The 20637-nt window shown below is 41.2% G+C and overlaps 1 protein-coding gene across 1 annotated transcript in view; it reads left to right on the top strand.

Annotated features, from left to right (window-relative positions):
• The window catches only part of KLF13 (Kruppel like factor 13), a 40370-nt gene extending 23075 nt beyond the window's left edge, over positions 1-17295 (top strand). The window contains exon 2 of the mRNA XM_038420099.2: positions 14620-17295. Coding sequence (XP_038276027.1) covers positions 14620-14912 — 293 coding nt within the window. The 3' untranslated portion in view covers positions 14913-17295. The remainder of the gene's footprint in view (positions 1-14619) is intronic.
• Positions 17296-20637: the final 3342 nt, after the last annotated feature.

The following is a 20637-nucleotide window of genomic DNA, read 5'->3' as shown; positions in this document are numbered from 1 at the left end:
GCAGGAACAGCTGAAAGGGGCATGTGGTTGATGTAAGCCCTCTCTCTACCACTCATCATCCTGCCACCTGCCCTGCTGATAGAAGTCTAGACATAAATCATGGCAGGTAACAACGTCATATTCAGTAAACACACAACCTGACAAAGACTTCCCATGCACACTGATTCTTTGTCATGTGAGGGAGCCAGAGAAAGACACTAATAAAGCAGGCATTTGTTGTTGTTGTTGGACAGGGAGAAAGTGTGTCTAGCAGGTAAGGTAGTAAGTGGGAGTGAAGTCTGTTGGGTCTAATTTCTAGCTATGCCACTGACCTATGTGATTTTCCCAAAGACATAGAATAAGGCCTGCTTTTAGAGATGCTGCAGATAATGGGAGGTGAGGGTACTTGACACCTCTGAAAAGGTGGCCCCTAACAACCATGCTGAAGAATGGAATACAGTCCTGGAGCCTTAATATTTCACCTATTCTTCAGAAAGTGTTATTTACAGAAGCCTGGTGTTTTTCCCCATGGAATTCACTTTGCAGAGCACAATGAAATTTACAGACTCTGGGATTGTAAAGAACTTCACAGGAATGCTTTGTGAAGGTTTATTGACCTTTGTAAAGTACACAAATCCTAGGGGTAAGAAAAAAAATCTCTGTAGATGTGTAAAGTTACTTACTATTGTCAAGGCGAAGACAGGACATGCAGTATAGACTCATATCCCCTGCTAAATGAATATTGATGGAGTTGTGCAGCTCAAAGACTGTTTTGCACATACAGTTTACAAGCACACCACTTACACTTGCATTTTTGCACCTGCTGAAGTAAACTGTGGGTGCAAATCCAAGTACTTGCAAACCTATGTGGTTTGTACCTGCAATCAAATAAGTAGAGGCACAAATATTCAGCTTTGTACCTGTAATGGTACAGTGTAGGCAAAAATTCCACAAGAGTACATACAAGAAAGTTAGGGTCTGAATAGACTAAGTTTGCAGAAAGTCCCCATTTCAAAGGGACAAGAGAAAACCATTGTTATGAGTAGGATTCTCATTCAGCTGAGAGTTTCAGTTTGAATATCATTTTGAGCAGCTGACTAGCAGATTTGTACTATGTGGTCCTGTATGATTTCTAATTAACTTCATTCTTTTGAAAGCAGAACTGTTGTAAACTGCTGCATCACTATCACTATTTCTCAGAATGGCTCAGGGAGACTGAACGTACATAAGAACACAAATAGCTTTGCATCACACTAGACAATTTACATCTCATAGCTGAATATTGAAAGGAAATCATGTTAGACTCTTTAAGGCCTACTGCAAGAATGGAGGGCAGTCCCTCACTCATTTTCTCATCATGTACCTAAAGCAGCAAGTAACGTTCTGTGATTTCTATATACCAGCTCTTTTGAAGGCTGCTAAGGGGAGTTTGCAGACCTAACGTTATGCAATAATAGTTTGTTAACCCTGCCCCTGCTAGTTGGTTTTTGGAATCCTTCATTGTTATAAAGTCTAAAAGGAAGTAAAAACGGTAATAATTTGTTTAACTTTCTATAGTATTGTCACAATTTGATGAAAAACAGCAAATTGAACCAGCCATTCAGGTGAGCAGTAGGAACAGAGGAGAAGCATTTGTTGAAATCACAGATGAAGTTGTGCTTTTGTTAGACATTTGACAACTAGAATGATAATTGCCAATGTAATAAACCTCGAATGTCAAGCTTCCAGCTTTAATCAGGAAAACCTCCAAGAAATTTTAATAAAGACCATTAGTAAAGTTACCACAATTAAGAAATGCTAGGAAAACAAATACTCTATGAAAATAGACCATTCTGCTGTCACTGTTTGAAATGACAGTACTGGCAATATAAATGAGTTTTTATTTCACTCTTATCCAAAATGATAGTGGGGAGAGAACAAAATTGAAATTTTAACAAAGAAATCTCATCCTTCAACCCTTAAATTTTCCAGGCAGCTTTGTCTTGGGATAGTTTTTTCAGTTGCCCTACCTTACCTTTCAGCCACTTACTGTTTCCTAGTATGAAATGGCTTGGAATTAGGTTACTGAATTTGAAGGTGGAACATGAAATAGGATGTATTTAAGTGCAAAGAGATGCATCTAGGCAGAAATAATATCTAGGCTAAGCAGAGCTCAAATGCTTGTTAATATGGTGGAAGGAAAAGGATTTGGGTGTGGTGATAATCCAATGTTCAGATTCTTAGGTTAGTATGCAGGGAAGCAGGGTAATAAGATGCTGGCTTGTATTAAAAATGGTGTATTATTTAAATCCAAGGAAATTAATCCACCACTTTATAGGGCTCTTCTTAGACATATTTTGAATAGCATGTCCAGTTTTGGCCTCCCCACTTAAAGAATGATACACTCTCCAACTTAGCTGTATAGTATAGGCAACAGAGATGACCATTATAATGGGGAGTAACTCTGAAGGGAACGCTTAATGAAGCTGGGATTATTTAGTCTTAAAATAACAAAGAGGTGTCTTGATTAAAGTACAGTATTCTAAAGTAGCCAAGGGCTATTTGTGACAGGGGCCACTGCCCTCTTGTGAGTGCCTCCTGTCAGTCAGGTGTGAACCTCTCTCTGCTCCAAGCACCCCCTGTTGACTGTTAACCTCATCAGTCAGGTCTTCAGGGGCTTAGCCCACCAGCCAACTCACACAATCTCATCACATGATGGAACCTCTTCCAGGGTAACAGAAGTCCAACAGGACTGATCACTGTGCCCTTCTTGGTATTTTTAGCCCCATCTTTGGGCTCAGTTCTCAGCCCTTTCTGGGCTAGCTTTAAGTTCATGTCTGCCCTAGTATAGAGCAATGTCCCCAGGGCTTCCTGCCTGGAGACTAAGTCCTGCCCTTCACTTGGGCCTTTAAACCAGCCTTATCCCCTTCTCAAGGTTTAGGCCACCCTGCCAGCAAAGACCCAGGACTACCCACTACTTTGGGTCCAACCCAGGGACCCTATAAATAGCAACCACCTGCTGTTTCCTGTAATAGTTGCTGCTGCTACTACTACTACTGTTCCCTGGGCCATTTCCCACAGAACCCCTTCTTCTTTACCCTTACCTCAGGGCTGAAATTCTTCCTCACAGAATGCCAATGTTACCAGAACCCATCTCCTGAGTCTCCCTTGACCTCCAAAGAGAGCCACACCTTCCTTCTTCCTCTGGTCCCCACCAGAAATTGCCCTGTTCAGTTCCTTTTATGTGAGCCTGCTGCAGCCTCTAGGAAGGCCTGGAGGACCCACTTTCACTGCTTGTTTTCTGGGGCAGGGTGTGGTAAAACTGTGAGGCCTGCAGCAGGGGTCCTCAAAGGGCTGGTACATCCCATCACACTATTACAGAGATAAGATCATTGGATAGACTTGTATTAGAAGGGCTGGATTTCAATGAAGAGAGAATATATGTGGAAACGTGAGGAGGTATTTCACTAAGAGGATGTATTGTATTAAAAATGTAGAAATTCATACTTTAGTGTTTGAGCGGAATGGGCTTCCACTCTGGTCATGTCATGTCTTAACATTTTAAAGCAGCATTGGACTGTACCACATTGAAAGGTCATTATTTACTTTTGCACTTGGGGGGAGCTGACTGCAAATTTAGGGATAGAGTAGGAATTTTGCACTAATTATAATGGTTCGTTGCTTTTTATGGCTATCATCATCATAGTAACTGAGTGTGAGTTCATCATTCACTATTTGAGCGGTGGTGGTTGCTCGTATAATTTCTGCTCCCACATTGAATAAGTACACAAAACACTTTCAGCACTCACCCTCACACACTGTAAAATAAAACTGAAGTTTTGCAACTTTGAAAAATCTCTTTTAGAGAAACATTCATCCCAGTGTAAGTTGATGGCATGAACATTCATACATAGCAAACAGAATGGTTGTAAGCACAGCAAAAGCACAGTTATTTAAAAGGTCAAGAAACTAATTGAAGATTTTTGGTGGTTGTTGCAGTTCTTGCTCAGTTCCAGTTCTAATAGTTGCCCTTGCATAAGGAAAGCTGAAGATCAAAGTAACCCTGTCAACATCTTAGTAGGCCTGGTATTTCATGGGTATATCTCAGTTGGGTTGGTGTGTGCTTAGAATCTCCAACCCATACATCTTGGGTTTTGACAAAATTATTGCAAAAGCCAAAGAAAGTGAAAATGCTAGGGGAAAAAATAAATTTTGGAACTTAGAAATGCATGAGTTTCCACTTACAGGAATATGGAAATTTGGGAGTTGATTTTTTTCCCTTTAGATTCACTGCAAAGAAAGCACCATTATATAGCATCAAAGGTACATTTTAAAACCTCTGGTTTCAGAGTAGCAGCCGTGTTAGTCTGTATTCGCAAAAAGAAAAGGAGTACTTGTGGCACCTTAGAGACTAACAAATTTATTAGAGCATAAGCTTTCGTGAGCTACAGCTCACTTCATCGGATGCATTTGGTGGAAAAAACAGAGGAGAGATTTATATACACACACACAGAGAACATGAAACAATGGGTTTATCATACACACTGTAAGGAGAGTGATCACTTAAGATAAGCCATCACCAACAGCAGGGGGGGGAAGGAGGAAAACCTTTCATGGTGACAAGCAGGTAGGCTAATTCCAGCAGTTAACAAGAATATCAGAGGAACAGTGGGGGGTGGGGTGGGAGGGAGAAATACCATGGGGAAATAGTTTTACTTTGTGTAATGACTCATCCATTCCCAGTCTCTATTCAAGCCTAAGTTAATTGTATCCAGTTTGCAAATTAATTCCAATTCAGCAGTCTCTCGTTGGAGTCTGTTTTTGAAGCTTTTTTGTTGAAGTATAGCCACTCTTAGGTCTGTGATTGAGTGACCGGAGAGATTGAAGTGTTCTCCAACTGGTTTTTGAATGTTATAATTCTTGACGTCTGATTTGTGTCCATTCATTCTTTTACGTAGAGACTGTCCAGTTTGGCCAATGTACATGGCAGAGGGGCATTGCTGGCATTTAAAACCTCTGTTGCCTTGACGAGGTTACAGGTTTCATTTCTCAAGCAGCTTGAAGTGCCTTTATGCAAATAGACATGAAGTGGCAATGGAAATATTCCCAAGTGCCTGCCAGTGTTATCTGAAGACTAGTTTTTAAAAATAGTCTTATTAGTTTGTTCACTTAGAGACCAGAGTGCAAATCCAATAAACTAGACTGCATTGGTCTAATGTTCTTTCCTAGAATAGCATTTCCTCTTTTGGAGGAGGGATACTTTGGCTGCTTCTCTACTGATCTTCTGCCTCCTGTCCTCAGCACCCACTCAGCCAGTTGCAAAACAAAACAAAAAACCCAAACAGTAAATTATGAATTTCTACATTTTTAATACAAGGATGGTGTTAGTTGGCATGTTCAGGTTTCTAGCTCTGTTTTGATGACAACAGCAATTCCCTTCCATGAACTAAATGACCAGATTACAGTTCACTTTGGAACCAAAATTTCTGGCTTTGTGGTCACCAAGCCTCCAGCTGAGATGTCTTGGGGAATCCAGGATAAATAGAACTTCTTTGGAGAGCACCTACTTGCTGTGTGTGTTCTAAGCAGCAAACATGACCAGTAGAAGCTGTCATAAACTAAGTCAAGATATTAAGTTATAAGCATGTGAACCTCCTTGTAATTAGGTTTAGATTTAATAATGCTCTAAGCCTTAGTGTTGACAGCTGTTCAATTTTTAATGGGGCAGTTCTGATTGCCATATCTTTGACCATGTGTCCTATAAAACTGAAAATGTCCCAAATATCAAAGTCTGTCCAGGCAGCTCAGTTAGTTTTGGATTTTTCTCCTTTTTAAGTATGCACAAACCCACTGGTCTCTTTTCTAGCCTCTGGGCACTTGAAGAAACAATTGTCCAGCTAAGCTGGTGAAACTTAAAGCAGCTTCTCTGAGCACACATGCACCTTAAAGACCATCCTCCACTATGCCTGTCATGTGGCACATTGCCACATAAGATATCCCTCCACTGCATACAGCTAACAATCCACATGGAATCAGGCTACAAGCAGTTTAGTTTTGCTGTCACCATCTGCAGATGGCTAATGACATGACGCAGGTTGGCCCTTCTCAACCCCTCAGCTTGTGGCAGGTCACAGGGGAACAAGAGTCTCTTTCTGAGGAGCAGGGATAAGGCAGAAAGAGCGAGGCTGTTAGCTACTGAGGGAGAGGGATGTGGCAGTGATCATCAGGGGCATTAGAAAGTTGATCAGAGGATGCATTATTCACACCACCTTCTTTCTTCATTAATCATCTCTTTTGAAAGGATTTTTGACTATTTTACCAACAAAAATTAAACAGATGAAAGTTTCTGAGAACAAAATAGTTTTGCCATTTCCTCTTGGCCTTCTCAGGAAAGGGTTAATGTGTCAGCTGCACACTCAAAGCCATAACCGTGAGTGTACAAACAGTGGCTTTAAACCGAACCTTAAACACTTGCACACACTAGGGCTAGATCCTTGGGCCTGCCTGAGCAGTGCTCCATGCAGGACTTGAAAAGTGGAGGCAGAGGTGGTTTTGTACCCCCTTGTCCCCTGAACCTGGGGCCAGGTGGGCCCTGGCACAAATTAGAACAGCCTCTAAGTTGCTTTGAGTTACACTAAGTGTAATGACCTCCTAAGCCCTATTCCAGCAATTTAGGATCATTGGAGCACAGCCTAAATCTGTTCATACCCCCTGCACTAAGGACTCCAGAGGATAGTGGCATGCAAGGGAGAATCCTCAGCTGGACATAGATCAGGTTTAAAGTCAGCTATGTATTACAGAGTGGCAGAAATCAGACTTAATAGAGGCCAACATCTGGCCCACTTCTTCTGTATTACTTGTCTCCACTGATGATGTGTAGCATGTCTAACTGCAGATAACACAGATTTATCAAATGAAAATCATCATACAAGAGTGGTTTCAGACACAATTTACATGAACCCCTGTTAAAACTGACCCTACTTGCTTCTAAATCCTTTTCAGAAGCAGAGACAAGTTTCTCACACTGTTTCTAAGCAAGATAACACTCAGCACCACACCTCACATTTACACAGTGAGTGTTTCAGATTTCTAGAAAACAACAACAGGGCACACAAAGACTTAGCACGGTTTTTCCCTTTGGCCTGTTTGGAGTCAGGAAGAAGCCAGAAGGTGCCTGCTTGTGTAATTTTGAATTAAGATCAGTTGAATTTAGCTCTCCAATGTGTTATTTTTCCGACTGTCTAATGCTGTAACTCCAGACATAAACTGGATGATGTTATATGCTGTCACAGGAACAAGAGAGGTTGCAGTTCAGATTTATTAGGATTTCTGGGATCCAACTTATTTAAATTGTTGTTGAATATTCTGTACCTTGTAAGATAGCCATGCACCTATTTCCTCTCCGAGGAGCTTACATACGAGTTTGGGTTTGTTTTTTTTAAACCCTTGCAGTTCACCTTTCGGGATTGACTTCTTTTTGTGTGTGGCAAGATCTGCTACCACTGTCCATAATGTTCCTTGAGAGCAAAAGGATTCTCAGGTAGCCATGGTACAGTTTGAACAATATATACACAGTCTTCATTTGTTACACTAGTTTTCAGTCACCTTGCAATATTTCTACACTAATCTTTAGGGCCAAATCCTGCAGTTTGTTACTAAGGCAAAACTCTTATTAGCTTCAGCATTGCGTGAGCTAGAGGTGGAGGATTTGCTTCACAGAACACAAAGGAGAGCTACTTTAATACTGAAAGCTATTTGGAGAGAACACTGTCCATGGGGTAATGCTTATGCAAGAAAAATGTACTGTGGCTGCATATTCCCTGATACAATTAAGCAATCAAGTCATATAATCTCCAGTTCTGTTGATTGCTGTACTGCCAGTAAAAGGCCACTTATATAACTTGCCTGCACAGAAAACCACTTCTCTTTTGTGTGAGAGAGGAGGAGACTGATGGCAGCCTGAGAATTTCCATATGTGGTTTTGGAGGAAGTACAGCAGTTAGGACTCACCTTAATTAATACCCAAAGGCAGCTTTGCTCCTGCCCTCATGCTGATGTTTATAAAAAGTACAGTAACTCCTTGCTTAAAGTTGTAGTTATGTACCTGAAAAATGCAACTTTAAGCGAAACAAGGTTAAGTGAATTGTTTCCCCATAAGATTTAATGTAAATGGGGGGGTTAGGTTCAGGGAATTTTTTTTCACCGACAAAAGACTACATTATATATGTAAAATAAGACTATAATGTAGTCTTTTATCCGGTGGAAAAAAAAAATATATATATATACACACACACACACACACACACACACACACACAGTATAAGTTTTAAACAAACAATTTAATACTGGTACACAGCGATGATGATTGTGGAGCTTGGTTGAGGGGGTAAAGGCAGAGGCTGGGATATTTCCCAGGGGGATGCCTTGCTGCTAAATGAATAATTAGCAATTGGCTGAGCCCTCAAGGGTTAACTCACTGTTGTTAATGTAGCCTCACATTCTACAAGGCATCACAAATGGAGGGAGGGGAGACAGCTTGGCAGACAGAGACAGCGACACACACCCTGTGTGCGAGAGAGAGATGTGCATTTCTCCTTTAGGTACGCTGACCCCACTCTTAAGTACACTGCCTTTTTAAGTTAATCAGCAAGCTGAGAGGGCAGCTGCTGACAGGAAGCTCCCTCCATCCTGAGTCCTATCATGTGTGCCCCCTGCTCTATGGAAGATGGGGTAAGCAGAGTGCAGGAGCAGGGGAGAGAGGGACACCCTGACATTAGCCCCCCACCCCACACAGCAAGCAGGAGGCTCCCGGGAGCAGCTCCAAGGCAGAGGGCAGGAGCAGAACAAGGCAGTGGGGGGGAGGGACAGCTGAACTGCCAGCAATTGATAGCCTGCTGGGCGGCTACCGCTCAGGAAACTTAGGGAGCGGGGAGCTGATGGGGGGCTGCTGGTTCACCCTGGTTCCAAGCCCCACCAGCCAGCTGCAATGGGCTGCTCTTCCTGCAAGCAGGACAAAGCAGGCGGCTGCCAAAGACATTATAAGGGAGCATTGCACAACTTTAAACAAGCATGTTCCCTAATTGATCAGCAACATAACAACAAAACGACATTAACCGGGACAAGTTTAAGTGAGGAGTTACTGGAATGAGTTTGGTTTCTTTATGTTAGGCATCCAGGGCTCCTTCACTGTGAAGTTTTTCTTTAAGTAGGATTTACCCCAGAGATGGGAAACATTTTAAAAAACTAACCACCCCTAGAAGCAACCCTGTCTGCCAGTCATGGTTGGGAAAGGCAACTTCACCAGGCCAAGAAACTTTGGGGCAACTTCAGAAAGGAAAAGAATCAAACTTTGACATGACTAGGGAGAACTGAAATGAGGGTGAGGAAGGTTGAACTGGAAGGAGGGGAAAAAGAGGGCATGGAAAGGAAGAATACGGGGCTGGTAGAGGAAGATCCTTTCCTCTTGTACCTTTGGGAATATTCAGGCTTCACCGTTTTTATTGCTCTAATGCCCATCCTCACTATAATTATTGTCATGCCCCTCTATTAGCTCAGGCTGGTCATGTGGACAGATGTCACATTCTGGCCCATAATGACTGGCTCTCTATGAGTGCACAATGGGCCAACAAGAGGGTTGTGCAGTTCCATCCCTATCTCATCTTTTGTTCTAGGGTGCAGCGACCAGGTACTATTCCACTTCTGAGCTCCAGGACGTGGGGTTTCTTCTATCCTGAGGGGTGGAACCATAGTTCCCACCTCCACTCGGGACTGGTCAACACAGCTGGCTGAAGGAAGGTGGGGAGGAAAGGAACAAACAGTGAACAGCATCCTTTCCAAATGTGAAGGAGCAGCTATGCTAGCATTCCAGGGCTGCTACAGGCATTGTGCCTGCTGCACGGTACTAAGCACTGGACATAGAAAATAGCAGCTGATCATGTGCTAGTTGATCAATAGGTGAGATACCATTTTGTTTTTCCTTCATGGTCAGGCTAACAAAAGAATAGAAGTATTCCAAATTAACATTTCTCTTTACTATCTAAAAGCAGCCATTGAACGGAGAAAGTCTTCCCTGCCAACAGCGTTTGCTGATTCTGGTTGCTATGAAAACACACACTAAGAAAATTAGTCTGGGCGATAAAGAGATCAGAAGCTTCCTCCAGGCCCAGCAAAAGCAATACTGAAACAGAAAACCTGCCCTTCCCCTTACACACACACACACACACACACACACACACACGAAAAGCAGGGCTAATAGAAATATTAAAGCGTATCATAGTAAAACATGTGCAGTGTACTCAGAGGGAAAGCAAAAAGAAAAATTAGATAGGCGACAACTTAGAATATTTCACAGGGTCATGCAAGAATTAAACAGAAAATGAATGTGTCCCTTGCTCCCCAATGTGGCAGTGGGTGAGGAAAACATGCTTCTAGGACAGTGGTTCCCAAACTTGCTCCACCGCTTGTGCAGGGAAAGACCCTGGCGGGCCAGGCTGGTTTGTTTACCTGCCTCGTCTGCAGGTTTGGCTGATCACGGCTCCCAGTGGCCGCAGTTCGCTGCTTCAGGCCAATGGGAGATGCGGGAAGCAGCGCGGGCCGAGGGACATACTGGCTGCTGCTTCCAGCAGCTCCCATTGGCCTGGAGCAGCGAACCGCGGCCACTGGGAGCCGCGATCAGCCGAACCTGCGGACGCGGCAGATAAACTGGCGCAGCCTAGCAGGGCTTTCCCTGCACCAGTGGCGGAACAAGTTTGGGAACCACTGTTCTCGGAGCATGGTGGTGGTGGTGGGGGGGGGAAGGAATAATACATACCTTGCATCACAGAAAATGTACGACTTTTGCCCGATCCAAGGAGTGGGGTTTTTATGGCCTCTGCATCTAGCACTCATCAGCTAATGTGGGTCAATCTCACACAGGGCCCTTGGATTGTGGAATGAAGAGAAAAATGAGTGGTCCCTAGAAGATTCCTTCCCCACTCCCAAATGGAAAATAAAGTGATGCTCAGATGTCATAATATTGCTGTGGATTTTCTGAAACTGGGTCATACAGCAGAGCTGGCTACTCTTGTGATATATGGAGAGGAGGATTAGAAAGAGGCTGTGGTGTTTGGGGGTTGAATATTTCTGAGCTTTGTTAGACATCATAGCTACATGAATGTGCTGGCTGGGTGCTCCTTGTAACATAACCACTTGTATTAAGGGCAGAGTTTCACACTTTTCTGTTCTTGTACATCTTGCTTTATTAGCAAATCACAGTGTCTGCACCAGTAGCACCTGCAGCCTTATGCATGTTACACATGGTGTGTATCATTGCTAGCAGGATTGCCAGAGGGTGACAGTGTTGGTGGAAAAGGGGCAGTTCCCCCCAAGTCCCTTGTTGGACAGGGTCCCCAGAATAGTATTGGGTTCTGGCACCTGGGGATCACAGCGCCACTCAGGTTCGGCCTATCCAGAGGTGGGCCAGCCAAACATGAGTGGTACTGTGATTCCCCCCCCCCCCATGTGCTAGGTCGCAACACCACTCACTCAAATTTGGCCCATCTGCTCCTCTGTCTCCATCAATGGAGGGGCAGATGAGCCAAACCTCAGCGGCACTGCCATCCTGTGCACCAGGTCACAGTGCCTGAAGAAAGGATCTTGCCTCAGCTCTGCAACCCAGTGGCGGCTGAGCAGTCTCTGATTCAGCAGGCGAGGTGCTGGGACCAGAAGCTGCAGTGGGCACGATCCCACAGGGATTGGTGGTGATACTAAATCTCCCCATGTCGGTACTATGTGAAAATTGTGGGGAGGTGCCCCTAGTGTGTACCTCCTTTTTTTGTAGTCTGAGTTTATTAAAAATCCAGAGATACTGTCACAGGAACAAATGTGAGCTTGATGTAATTGACAAGGTGAATAACTTCTATGCCTACCAGACAACAAAGAGCTGGTGGTCTTGAAAACATGGAATATGTGCTTTGCTTATTATTTAAATGCTGAAGCATTTGGTATCTCCTACTGCATGGAGGCACTCCCATGATTTCAGCTCATCTTTGCTCTCACCCATTATGGTAACAAGTTCTCGTCTCGGTCTGCAGAAGATGAAGCATGCATCCTGATTAGCAAGGACAAGATCGTGGCTCCCTGTGCATGGGAGACATAATCCGATTCTCGCTAATCAAAGATACCTCTTAAAATCCCATGAGGGGGCATTTAGCAGTACTTTTATCTGGCCTGTTATCAGTGCTGCTTGTCCCAGCAATATCAAAGATGCAGTACATCAAGACTGCATGTCTTTTTAAGGGTATGTCTACACTGGGAGCTAGGGTATAATTACCAGCTCGCGTTAGACATACTCATGCTAGGCATCCTGAGTACAAACACCCCCCCAAACCGCATGTACATGACACTTGCCGCTGTCCATGCTATCCTGTCTACAATACTATTTTTAGCATACTAGCTTGAGCAGAGCTAGGGCAAGTATGTTTAATGCAAGCTGGGATTCACACCTGTAGCTGCTTCTGTAGAGGTAGCCTAAAGTGATGCTCTAGCTCAGGGGTCGGAAACCTTTCAGAAGTGGTGTGCCGAGTCTTCATTTATTCACTCTAATTTAAGGTTTCACGTGCCAGTAATACATTTTCACATGTTTAGAAGGTCTCTTTCAATAAGTCTATAATATATAACTAAACTATTGTTGTATGTAAAGTAAATACGTTTTTTAAAATGTTTAAGAAGCTTCATTTAAAATGAAATTAAAATGCAGAGCCCCTCAGACCGGTGGCCAGGACCCGGGCAGTGCGAGTGCCACTGAAAATCAGCTCACATGCCGCCTTTGGCACGCTTGCCATAGGTTGCCTACCCCTGCTCTAGCTCAACCAGGAGTTATGGACTTGATGCAAAAATCACTTGGTGAAATTCTATTGCCTATCTTGTGCAGGAGGTCAGACTAGATCATTACAATAGTCCCTTATGGCCTTAGAATCTTGGAACAGAAAATTCATCTTTTGGAATATCCCTTCACTGGCTGTCTCTTTTCCATCACATCAAATATAAACTACCTGTCTTAAATCTCAAGGCTCTTCACGACCTATCACCACCCTCCCTATCATTTCTCAATCACTATCAAAGTCAACTCCTGCCTCTGACCAGCCTCCATTGCCCAATTCTTAAATTTTCAAACATGACCTTTGCGCTCTCTCCCATTTTGCATCTCATGCCTGGAAGAGGCCCCAGATACCCCTCCACAAAATGAACTAAATATCCTCCTTAAAACTCTCCTTGGCTATGAGGCCTACAAAACTGCTTTTTTGTCTGCTCAGAGAGAAGCTACTTGAGACTCAGAACTGGTGAAGTCTTGTAGGCCTCACATGCAGAGAACTAAAGAAAGAGGAAAGCACCTTCTCGTAGTGGTGCTGGAGCAATGTGTATAGTAGGGATGCTGAGAGCCATTGAACCAAACTCTAAACTCTGTATATGATGGAAACCACTTCAAGCCAGGGGATGCGGCAGCACACCCAGCACCTCTAGTTATAGCACCTTTGCATCCTGAAGAATTCCAATATGTTTAAAACACATTGACAGTAAAGGAGCCTCAGCCAGCCAATAGCTTGTACATTAGGCCCAGAAATTTGGCTGAACCAAAGATACCTACAGGGTCTAGTTGGGAGGCCCATATTCAGAAAAAACAATGTTTTCTATTTGGTTTATTCTATGCAATATTTTTACTTTTGTTGTTGGCAGAGAATAGTTGCAGTCCTCTAAGCATTACAGATAGCACTATAAACTTATCCACAATTTTAGGAAGCATAAGTGAGTATAACTAGGAAGCTTTTAAAAAGTAGGTTATCACAAGAAAATTAGAAGATACAGATTAATAAAATATACCTTTATATTTTTAATGAATGTTATGAGTCACTCAGCTACTACAGAAGTGGGGGGTTATAGAAATGTGTTACATATAACAGATAGGACTTTTATGCATAACTATCAAAGCACTTTAAAGAGGAGGGCATGTACCATTATCCCCATTTTACAAATGGGGAAATTGAGGCCCAGAGAGACAATGTAATTTACCCAAGGCCATGCAGCAGGCCAGAGGTAGATCTGAGACTGTATCCAAGGTCTTCTGATTCCCAGCCCAGTGCCCTACCTACTGGACCACACTGCTTCTTTGTATAACCTACGTACGGTCCCGGTGGTATCAAGTCCAGTTAATTCATCATCACCTTTGTGAACCGCCACAGAAACTGACCTTGTTAAATCTTCTCAGGTTTTACAGTGAGCCAAGTGGATGCTGAGATATCACTTTGGGGGTTCAGAGAGTGCTCCGCAGATGCACAGGTAGTGCAGATCAATAAAGTCCATAGTTACATAGAGTGGGCCATATTTTCAGGGCACTGAGCTCCCATGGCTGTCCTTGCTTTCACTGAGATTAGCAGGTACTCTGCACCTCTGAAGATCAAACCATTCACTACAGTCACTCATTATATGGAGCTCCCAGTAACTTGGAATACAACAGCAGCCTCCTCTACAACGAATAGACCTTTTATCTGCCTCCCTCTTGGAGGAATCACATCTACTCCACCCCTACCTCCCACATTTTTCCTCTTTCATACAGAAAACACGAGAAACATTGTGCTTGCATTGCTAGCCCTTGTAATTACAAAGACCATGTCATTCTTTTTGCAGGAGAGAGGCCTTTTGAATGCAGCTGGCAAGAATGCAACAAGAAGTTTGCTCGCTCCGATGAGCTGGCCCGTCACTACCGCACTCACACTGGAGAGAAGAAGTTCGGCTGCCCTCTCTGCGAGAAGCGGTTCATGCGCAGCGACCACCTGACGAAGCATGCCCGTCGCCATGCCAACTTCCATCCCAGCATGCTCAAGAGGCGGAGCGGCAGCAGTTCCAGAACGGGTTCTGTCAGTGACTATAGCCGTTCGGATGCATCAAGCCCCACCATCAGCCCCGCCAGCTCCCCGTAAACTTACCTGCACTGGATGTCAGCACTTTGCCTCTGACGCTTATCGTGGAGTTGAATTTGTGTTGCACACAGTTTTAAAACTGTCGCTTATTTTGTTTTGTTTTTTCAAATCAGTAAGTAGCTGCCTCTCACTGCAACTTCAAAAACAAGAACTCTTCACCTTGCCAAACAGGTGGCTGGTCTAACCTCACGGACAGACGGATCTTAATGTCCCACTTAGTGGCTCCTGCTGCCTCAATATTTCATGTTTTACAGCCAAAAACAGATGCTCTTGATTGTTGTTTATATATAAAAACCCAGAAAACCTTAAAAAAACCTATGTATAATTCACCTCAGGTGTCCGAGCAGTTTTGAGAGATCGGACTGCACAACACAAGCATACATACAGTTACAATTCAGTTGTGTTGGGCTTTTCCCCCCGCCCCCTTCTCCTTTCTCAGGGATGGCTATTTATATTACACAATAAGTACAATGAAGACATACCTTTGCCACAACCTTACTCAGTAAATATATTTGCACTCAGAAGCATTTTGTTGGTTTTTTTCACACAAGTGGGGAAAAAACAAACTAGTACTGGAAGTTAGTGCCAGGCTCTTTTATTGTTTGATTTCAGTTACATCCTACCTTTGGGAGGCCAACTTTTTCATGTAGTGCCCTTTGCTTTTGAGAGCAAGCAATCCTTTCATTTCTCACCGCAGATGCTCCAAAAACCAACTTCCCGTTGCAAAAATCTTCCTGTCCGAGTTGGATAAACTTTTCTTTTTAAAGCTAGATTAACTTCCGAGAAAGATTTCTAAATGATATGCCTTAATCAAATAATCTAAACACAAGGAAACACATTTACACTGGGTAACAGCTTTTCCAGCAAGGTGGTATGGAATTTTGGAGGCATTTTGTCTTCTGGCTCTCTGAGTTATAAGATCTCTCTGCACTGCCTATCGAATATGGGACCAACGAAATATTAAAGCAAACCACATTGACTTGAACAACTTTCTTTTCCTTTTTTTTTTTTAAATAAAAAGAACTGAGAAAAAGTAGCTGAACCAATGCCCATCAAAACCTTTATCAAGGTACTTACCTACTGTACAGCTGGATGCTACCACAAAGAAATTGCTTAAGACAAAGTTTCTGTACACTGTTGCATCATAACTGTGGTCACTGATAAAAAGGAAACAAAAAACATGCATTTTAAAAAATGTGTTACAAAAATGGTGTTTTAGCTCAAAAAATACTCCAGGCTTCTCTGTCACCTGTAGAGCAGCATTCTATGAAGCAATGTCCCCTTCACCTATGAGACCTTGTATATTAAAAAGGGGCGTTTAGATTTTTCTATTATTTTTTAATACTAGACCACTTTATCAGGTATATATCTGTGCTTTACAAATGGTATATAATATAGCAAAGGACCAGAATATTGTGATGTCACAGAGACCTCATTGTCAGAAAATACACTTTGTTTGGATTGGCTGGTTCAGATGGTGCATATGAAAAAATTCAGGTGCTTTTGGTTTTAGATTTTTTTTCACATTACTGTAAAGAATAAATGCAGTCAAGTGTAGCACAATGAAAAGAAACTCAATACACCAAACCTGCTGTTTGATATAAAGTGAATGCCTCCACATTCCAAAGGAGTCTTGATCCATATCTTACTTGCTGCTTTGCATTGATCCAATTTTACTAGATTTTTTAAAAATTTTGTACTGTATATTAACTGTGAGAGGCTAGTACATTATAGATTTGTAAGTAGTTTCATAGGTACTTGCATACCATTTACATTGTTGAAATACCAAGCGCTCTTTCAGTTGTAAGTTTGGTAACTACTTAAACACAGGTTAAAGTGCAGATATTTCAGTATTTTTGTGTATATTTGTTTCAAACTTCACCTTTACAAAAACAATTTTTTTCTATTGAATTGTAAAATCACATAAGGCTGGACATTCTGGTTTCATATGATGGATGGAAAAAGCCTTTTGACAGAAGTCCAATTATTGTTTAACTTGTGTGATGAGTTGCCTAAATACTGTCGGTTTAGGAAAAGCCATGTTCATTTACCTCCCTAGTTACAACTGTTGTAATCTCTTCTGATAAAATACACAACATTGATATTTTAATATAATTCAGGTAGCAGGAATTCACTTTCCAATAGCTTTTGCAGCTCATAAAAGTGCTTTTGTGCTGTAGTTAGTAAAGAGATAATAAAGACAACTAGCTTAGAGAATTGTACAGGTCAGTTGTGCCTAGTGCACACACTTAAAACAATTCATTAAGCATAAAAATATTTCTCTCATCATAAATAAATCTGACTGTAGGGATAATGATAAAGGAAACAAAACTGAAAACCAAGGATGATTACGAAGTACTCATTAAAAAAGTGATGGCCTTTATATGTTATGGTTTCAATTGGGTATGCTTTATAATCTCCAAAGAAAGCATTTTCTTCTTCTTTGTTCTGTTGCATAAGCAGAATACAATTCCATTCCACCCATTATACTACATGGCGACATTGATTTAAAACAGTTTCTTGAACTTTGCCTTCAGTGATAGGTCAAGTTTATAGGGTATACTATGAATTAATGCAACTCAGGTAAAGGTATGGATTAGTTTATAAGCAAAATGTTTCAGTCTAGCTACAGCAAAAGTTTGTCCTTACTGCTCTAGCAGCACTGGAAGAGGATAGTAAATCCATTCTGAATAAATCTTTCACCCAAACAACAAACTGTAACTTTTATCTGCCTGCTCCCAAAAATATTTGGATTCATTCTATAAAGTTAGATGGGAGCAAAAATATTGAATGCAAGCTGTTTTCAATGGAATTCCCAACTCAACCAAATAATCTCATGAGAAAAGCCATGAGACCAATTTTATTCTTAAATTGGGGCAGTATCTGCGTCAAACCTTCAAGCCTTTTGAATTTCTTCCACCTCAGAGATAAAATTTTGTAGTTAATATTCAGATCTGTCATGTGTTAAGACCCTGGCTAGAGTTTCAAAACTTACATTAAATGCTTTCTACATTAGTGGTCATAAAGATTATGAACATTCAAGTTCTTGTTCATGCCAGTTTAATAGCGACCCACACTAATGCATCTGTTAATGGATCAGCAAATTGATTCAGAAATACAATGAAGAATCCCCACAATCCAATCCGTTGGTTATTTTAAAACTGGATTTGAACAACACCTCCCTCAAGATTCTCTTAGCTAAAGAGACAGTTTTGGTTTCTCCAGCGTTTGTCCAGAGGCAGAAGTGGCAACAATATCATAAGATTCTGTTCTCATTCCTCAGTTTCTGCAGACTCAAGTAGCCTAGACTGTTCAGATAAAGCATTTGAAATCTGGATGCTTATCCAAACAGACTCCAAACTCCAAACCTTTTGTTGTTTTATCCAACATTCTGACTTAAAAACTAGTCTCCCATTACTACACCCAAACTGCAGATTCAAGATGCACTGCTTTGGCTAAGTACAAATTCTGCCCTCTCCTCTATGTCATGTGCTTATCTCCTTCCTTCCAAGAAGAGACCCAAGCACTCAAGCAGATATGGTTGGTCCTGAACAATGAACTTGACTTGATTATAAATTTTTGATTTTATTCAACAATAAATTCATTAATAGCATCAAACAATAAAATCCTTAGGATTTGTTTACAGTTGTCCCCAGCCCCGGTCCTAGCTCCTTTTGCTGTAGTTAAACTGAAATGCCATGATGTATGAAGAGCCTGCAACACTGAAAACGATCATTTTAGTTTTCTTGGAAATTGTAAAGATTGCTGTTCTCCATTAAATGTCCATTAAAATAAACTGAAGTCTGATTGACTGTAAACTACACACAGTTTGATATAAACTCTGCTTTATGTTTTATCAAAATTAAGGAGTTAATTTTGTTGTGGAGCTGGAACCAGCATGATTTGAGGACAGTAATTTGTTCCCTCCATGGATTTCTACTTAGATACTTTTACATATACAAATTTATTCTAGTTACCACAAAATTGCAATATGGTCCATTGGACATAGTTTAACTTTCCTCTGTGCAAAACCCAAAGTGCATTAATGGTCATAAAACTTCAGTTTCCTGACCTGCTTCCTAGAAAGGAATCCAGCAAGGTAAGCTCTAGGCAGCTGGGCTGTGTCATATGAGGTGCCCCCACATCCTTAAAATCTGCAAACTAGTTGGCTCCTTGCTTTTATAGCATTTATTTGTTTACACTAGGTAATGGTAAAGGTATATATTTCGAACAAAACAACAAAAGCCTATGTTTGATAGTAACACCTAATTTCTGTATGAGTTGACATGTTTTCTCTATGTACCATACCTTCTTTACCACATTATTAGTTGCAATAAATTCTAGCCCTGCAAGCTTCTGTACAGCTTTAAACCCTCATTACCTTGTATCAAGAAGTTCAATGCTTTTTGTATGTTTTATATAGCCAGTATAGAATCAGGTATAGGAAATGGCCATGTGAGAGCTCATGAAGTCCCCATTCAATTTCACACTGAGCTTTGTTCAGTCAGAGTATCCGATGTGAGTTCTAAGTTTTGTACTGCGTGAATTGTGTTACGTTTTGAGAACATGCTTTATGAACAAAGAATACGGAAAATAAGACTCCTTATATTTAAAGCTTGCCTTCTCATAGCCACTTGCGTTGCTAATTTCACCAGCTGATGCCCACAAACTGACTTTCTAGTGCTCTGTTACTCCCATATGCCCCATGTTTGTGCGTATAGATGCTCATGTGTAGACTATGACAGTGAGCAGTATAATGGGTTTATATATTTTTAAGTGTTGGGGATGATTATATAGTCAGCAGGTGGAAGAGAACATAACTGAGTAGTGCTTGTTTACCCCCAAAAGAATAAAAAAAATAGAGTGCAAGAAATAATACTCAAGGGAATGATAGGTATCCATTTTGTTATAACTAGTGATGAGTCTGACCCAAAATCCTAGAAACAAACATCTTGGGACTTTGGGAGAATTTGAATCTCCATCTGAACTTTGGGGTTTAAGCCCATCTTTAGTTACAACTACAATTAGTTGTGTGTGTACATTGTGTGTGTGTACGTGTGCACATGTACATGCACAGACACATGTTTTATACATATTTTTCACTTTTGGTGAAATTTGATGTTACACACATCATTTTTATCTGGACAGTTTTATCAACAGCATTTTAATGCTTTCCTGGATCACTTTTTACCTTTCTAAATCACTACATTGAAGTATTACAGTTGTACAGTTATATGCTGATCTATTCTTGCTCTGCTGTAACTTTTTATGTATTTTGTACTGCATAGAGTATATATTGTAACATTGTCCTAAGCAAAAAAAAATTAAAAAATTAAAAAAACCAGTTGTAAAATACCATCTTAACTTGTATGCATGGTTAATGACATTTACATTTTAAAATAAAAGTTATAATTAAAAAAGATTTGTTATTTCTGTCATTTTCCTTTCTTTGGGCATTAGAGTAAGGGTATTTATGCAGCTGCTAGGAATTTTTTCTCCTAAACTGAAAGAATTACTTTTCAGTGGGACAAAAAATAAGGGAAGGTTTATACATCTAAACAAAACAAAAAAACCCACCCTAGTGGAAACAGAGATTTGCTTTGAGATACTGATTTCATTTACAGGTTTTTGAATGTCATAGATTTGATGAAATTAAACATAGTATTACTGTAAAACTGAGTAAATTTAATATCAACACAAACTCCATACATGAGATTGATTATAA

Source organism: Dermochelys coriacea, chromosome 10, assembly GCF_009764565.3.
Source record: "Dermochelys coriacea isolate rDerCor1 chromosome 10, rDerCor1.pri.v4, whole genome shotgun sequence".
Taxonomy (NCBI): domain Eukaryota; kingdom Metazoa; phylum Chordata; order Testudines; family Dermochelyidae; genus Dermochelys; species Dermochelys coriacea.
The sequence above is the reverse complement of the archived record's forward strand: the minus strand, read 5'-3'. Positions and strand labels throughout refer to the sequence as shown.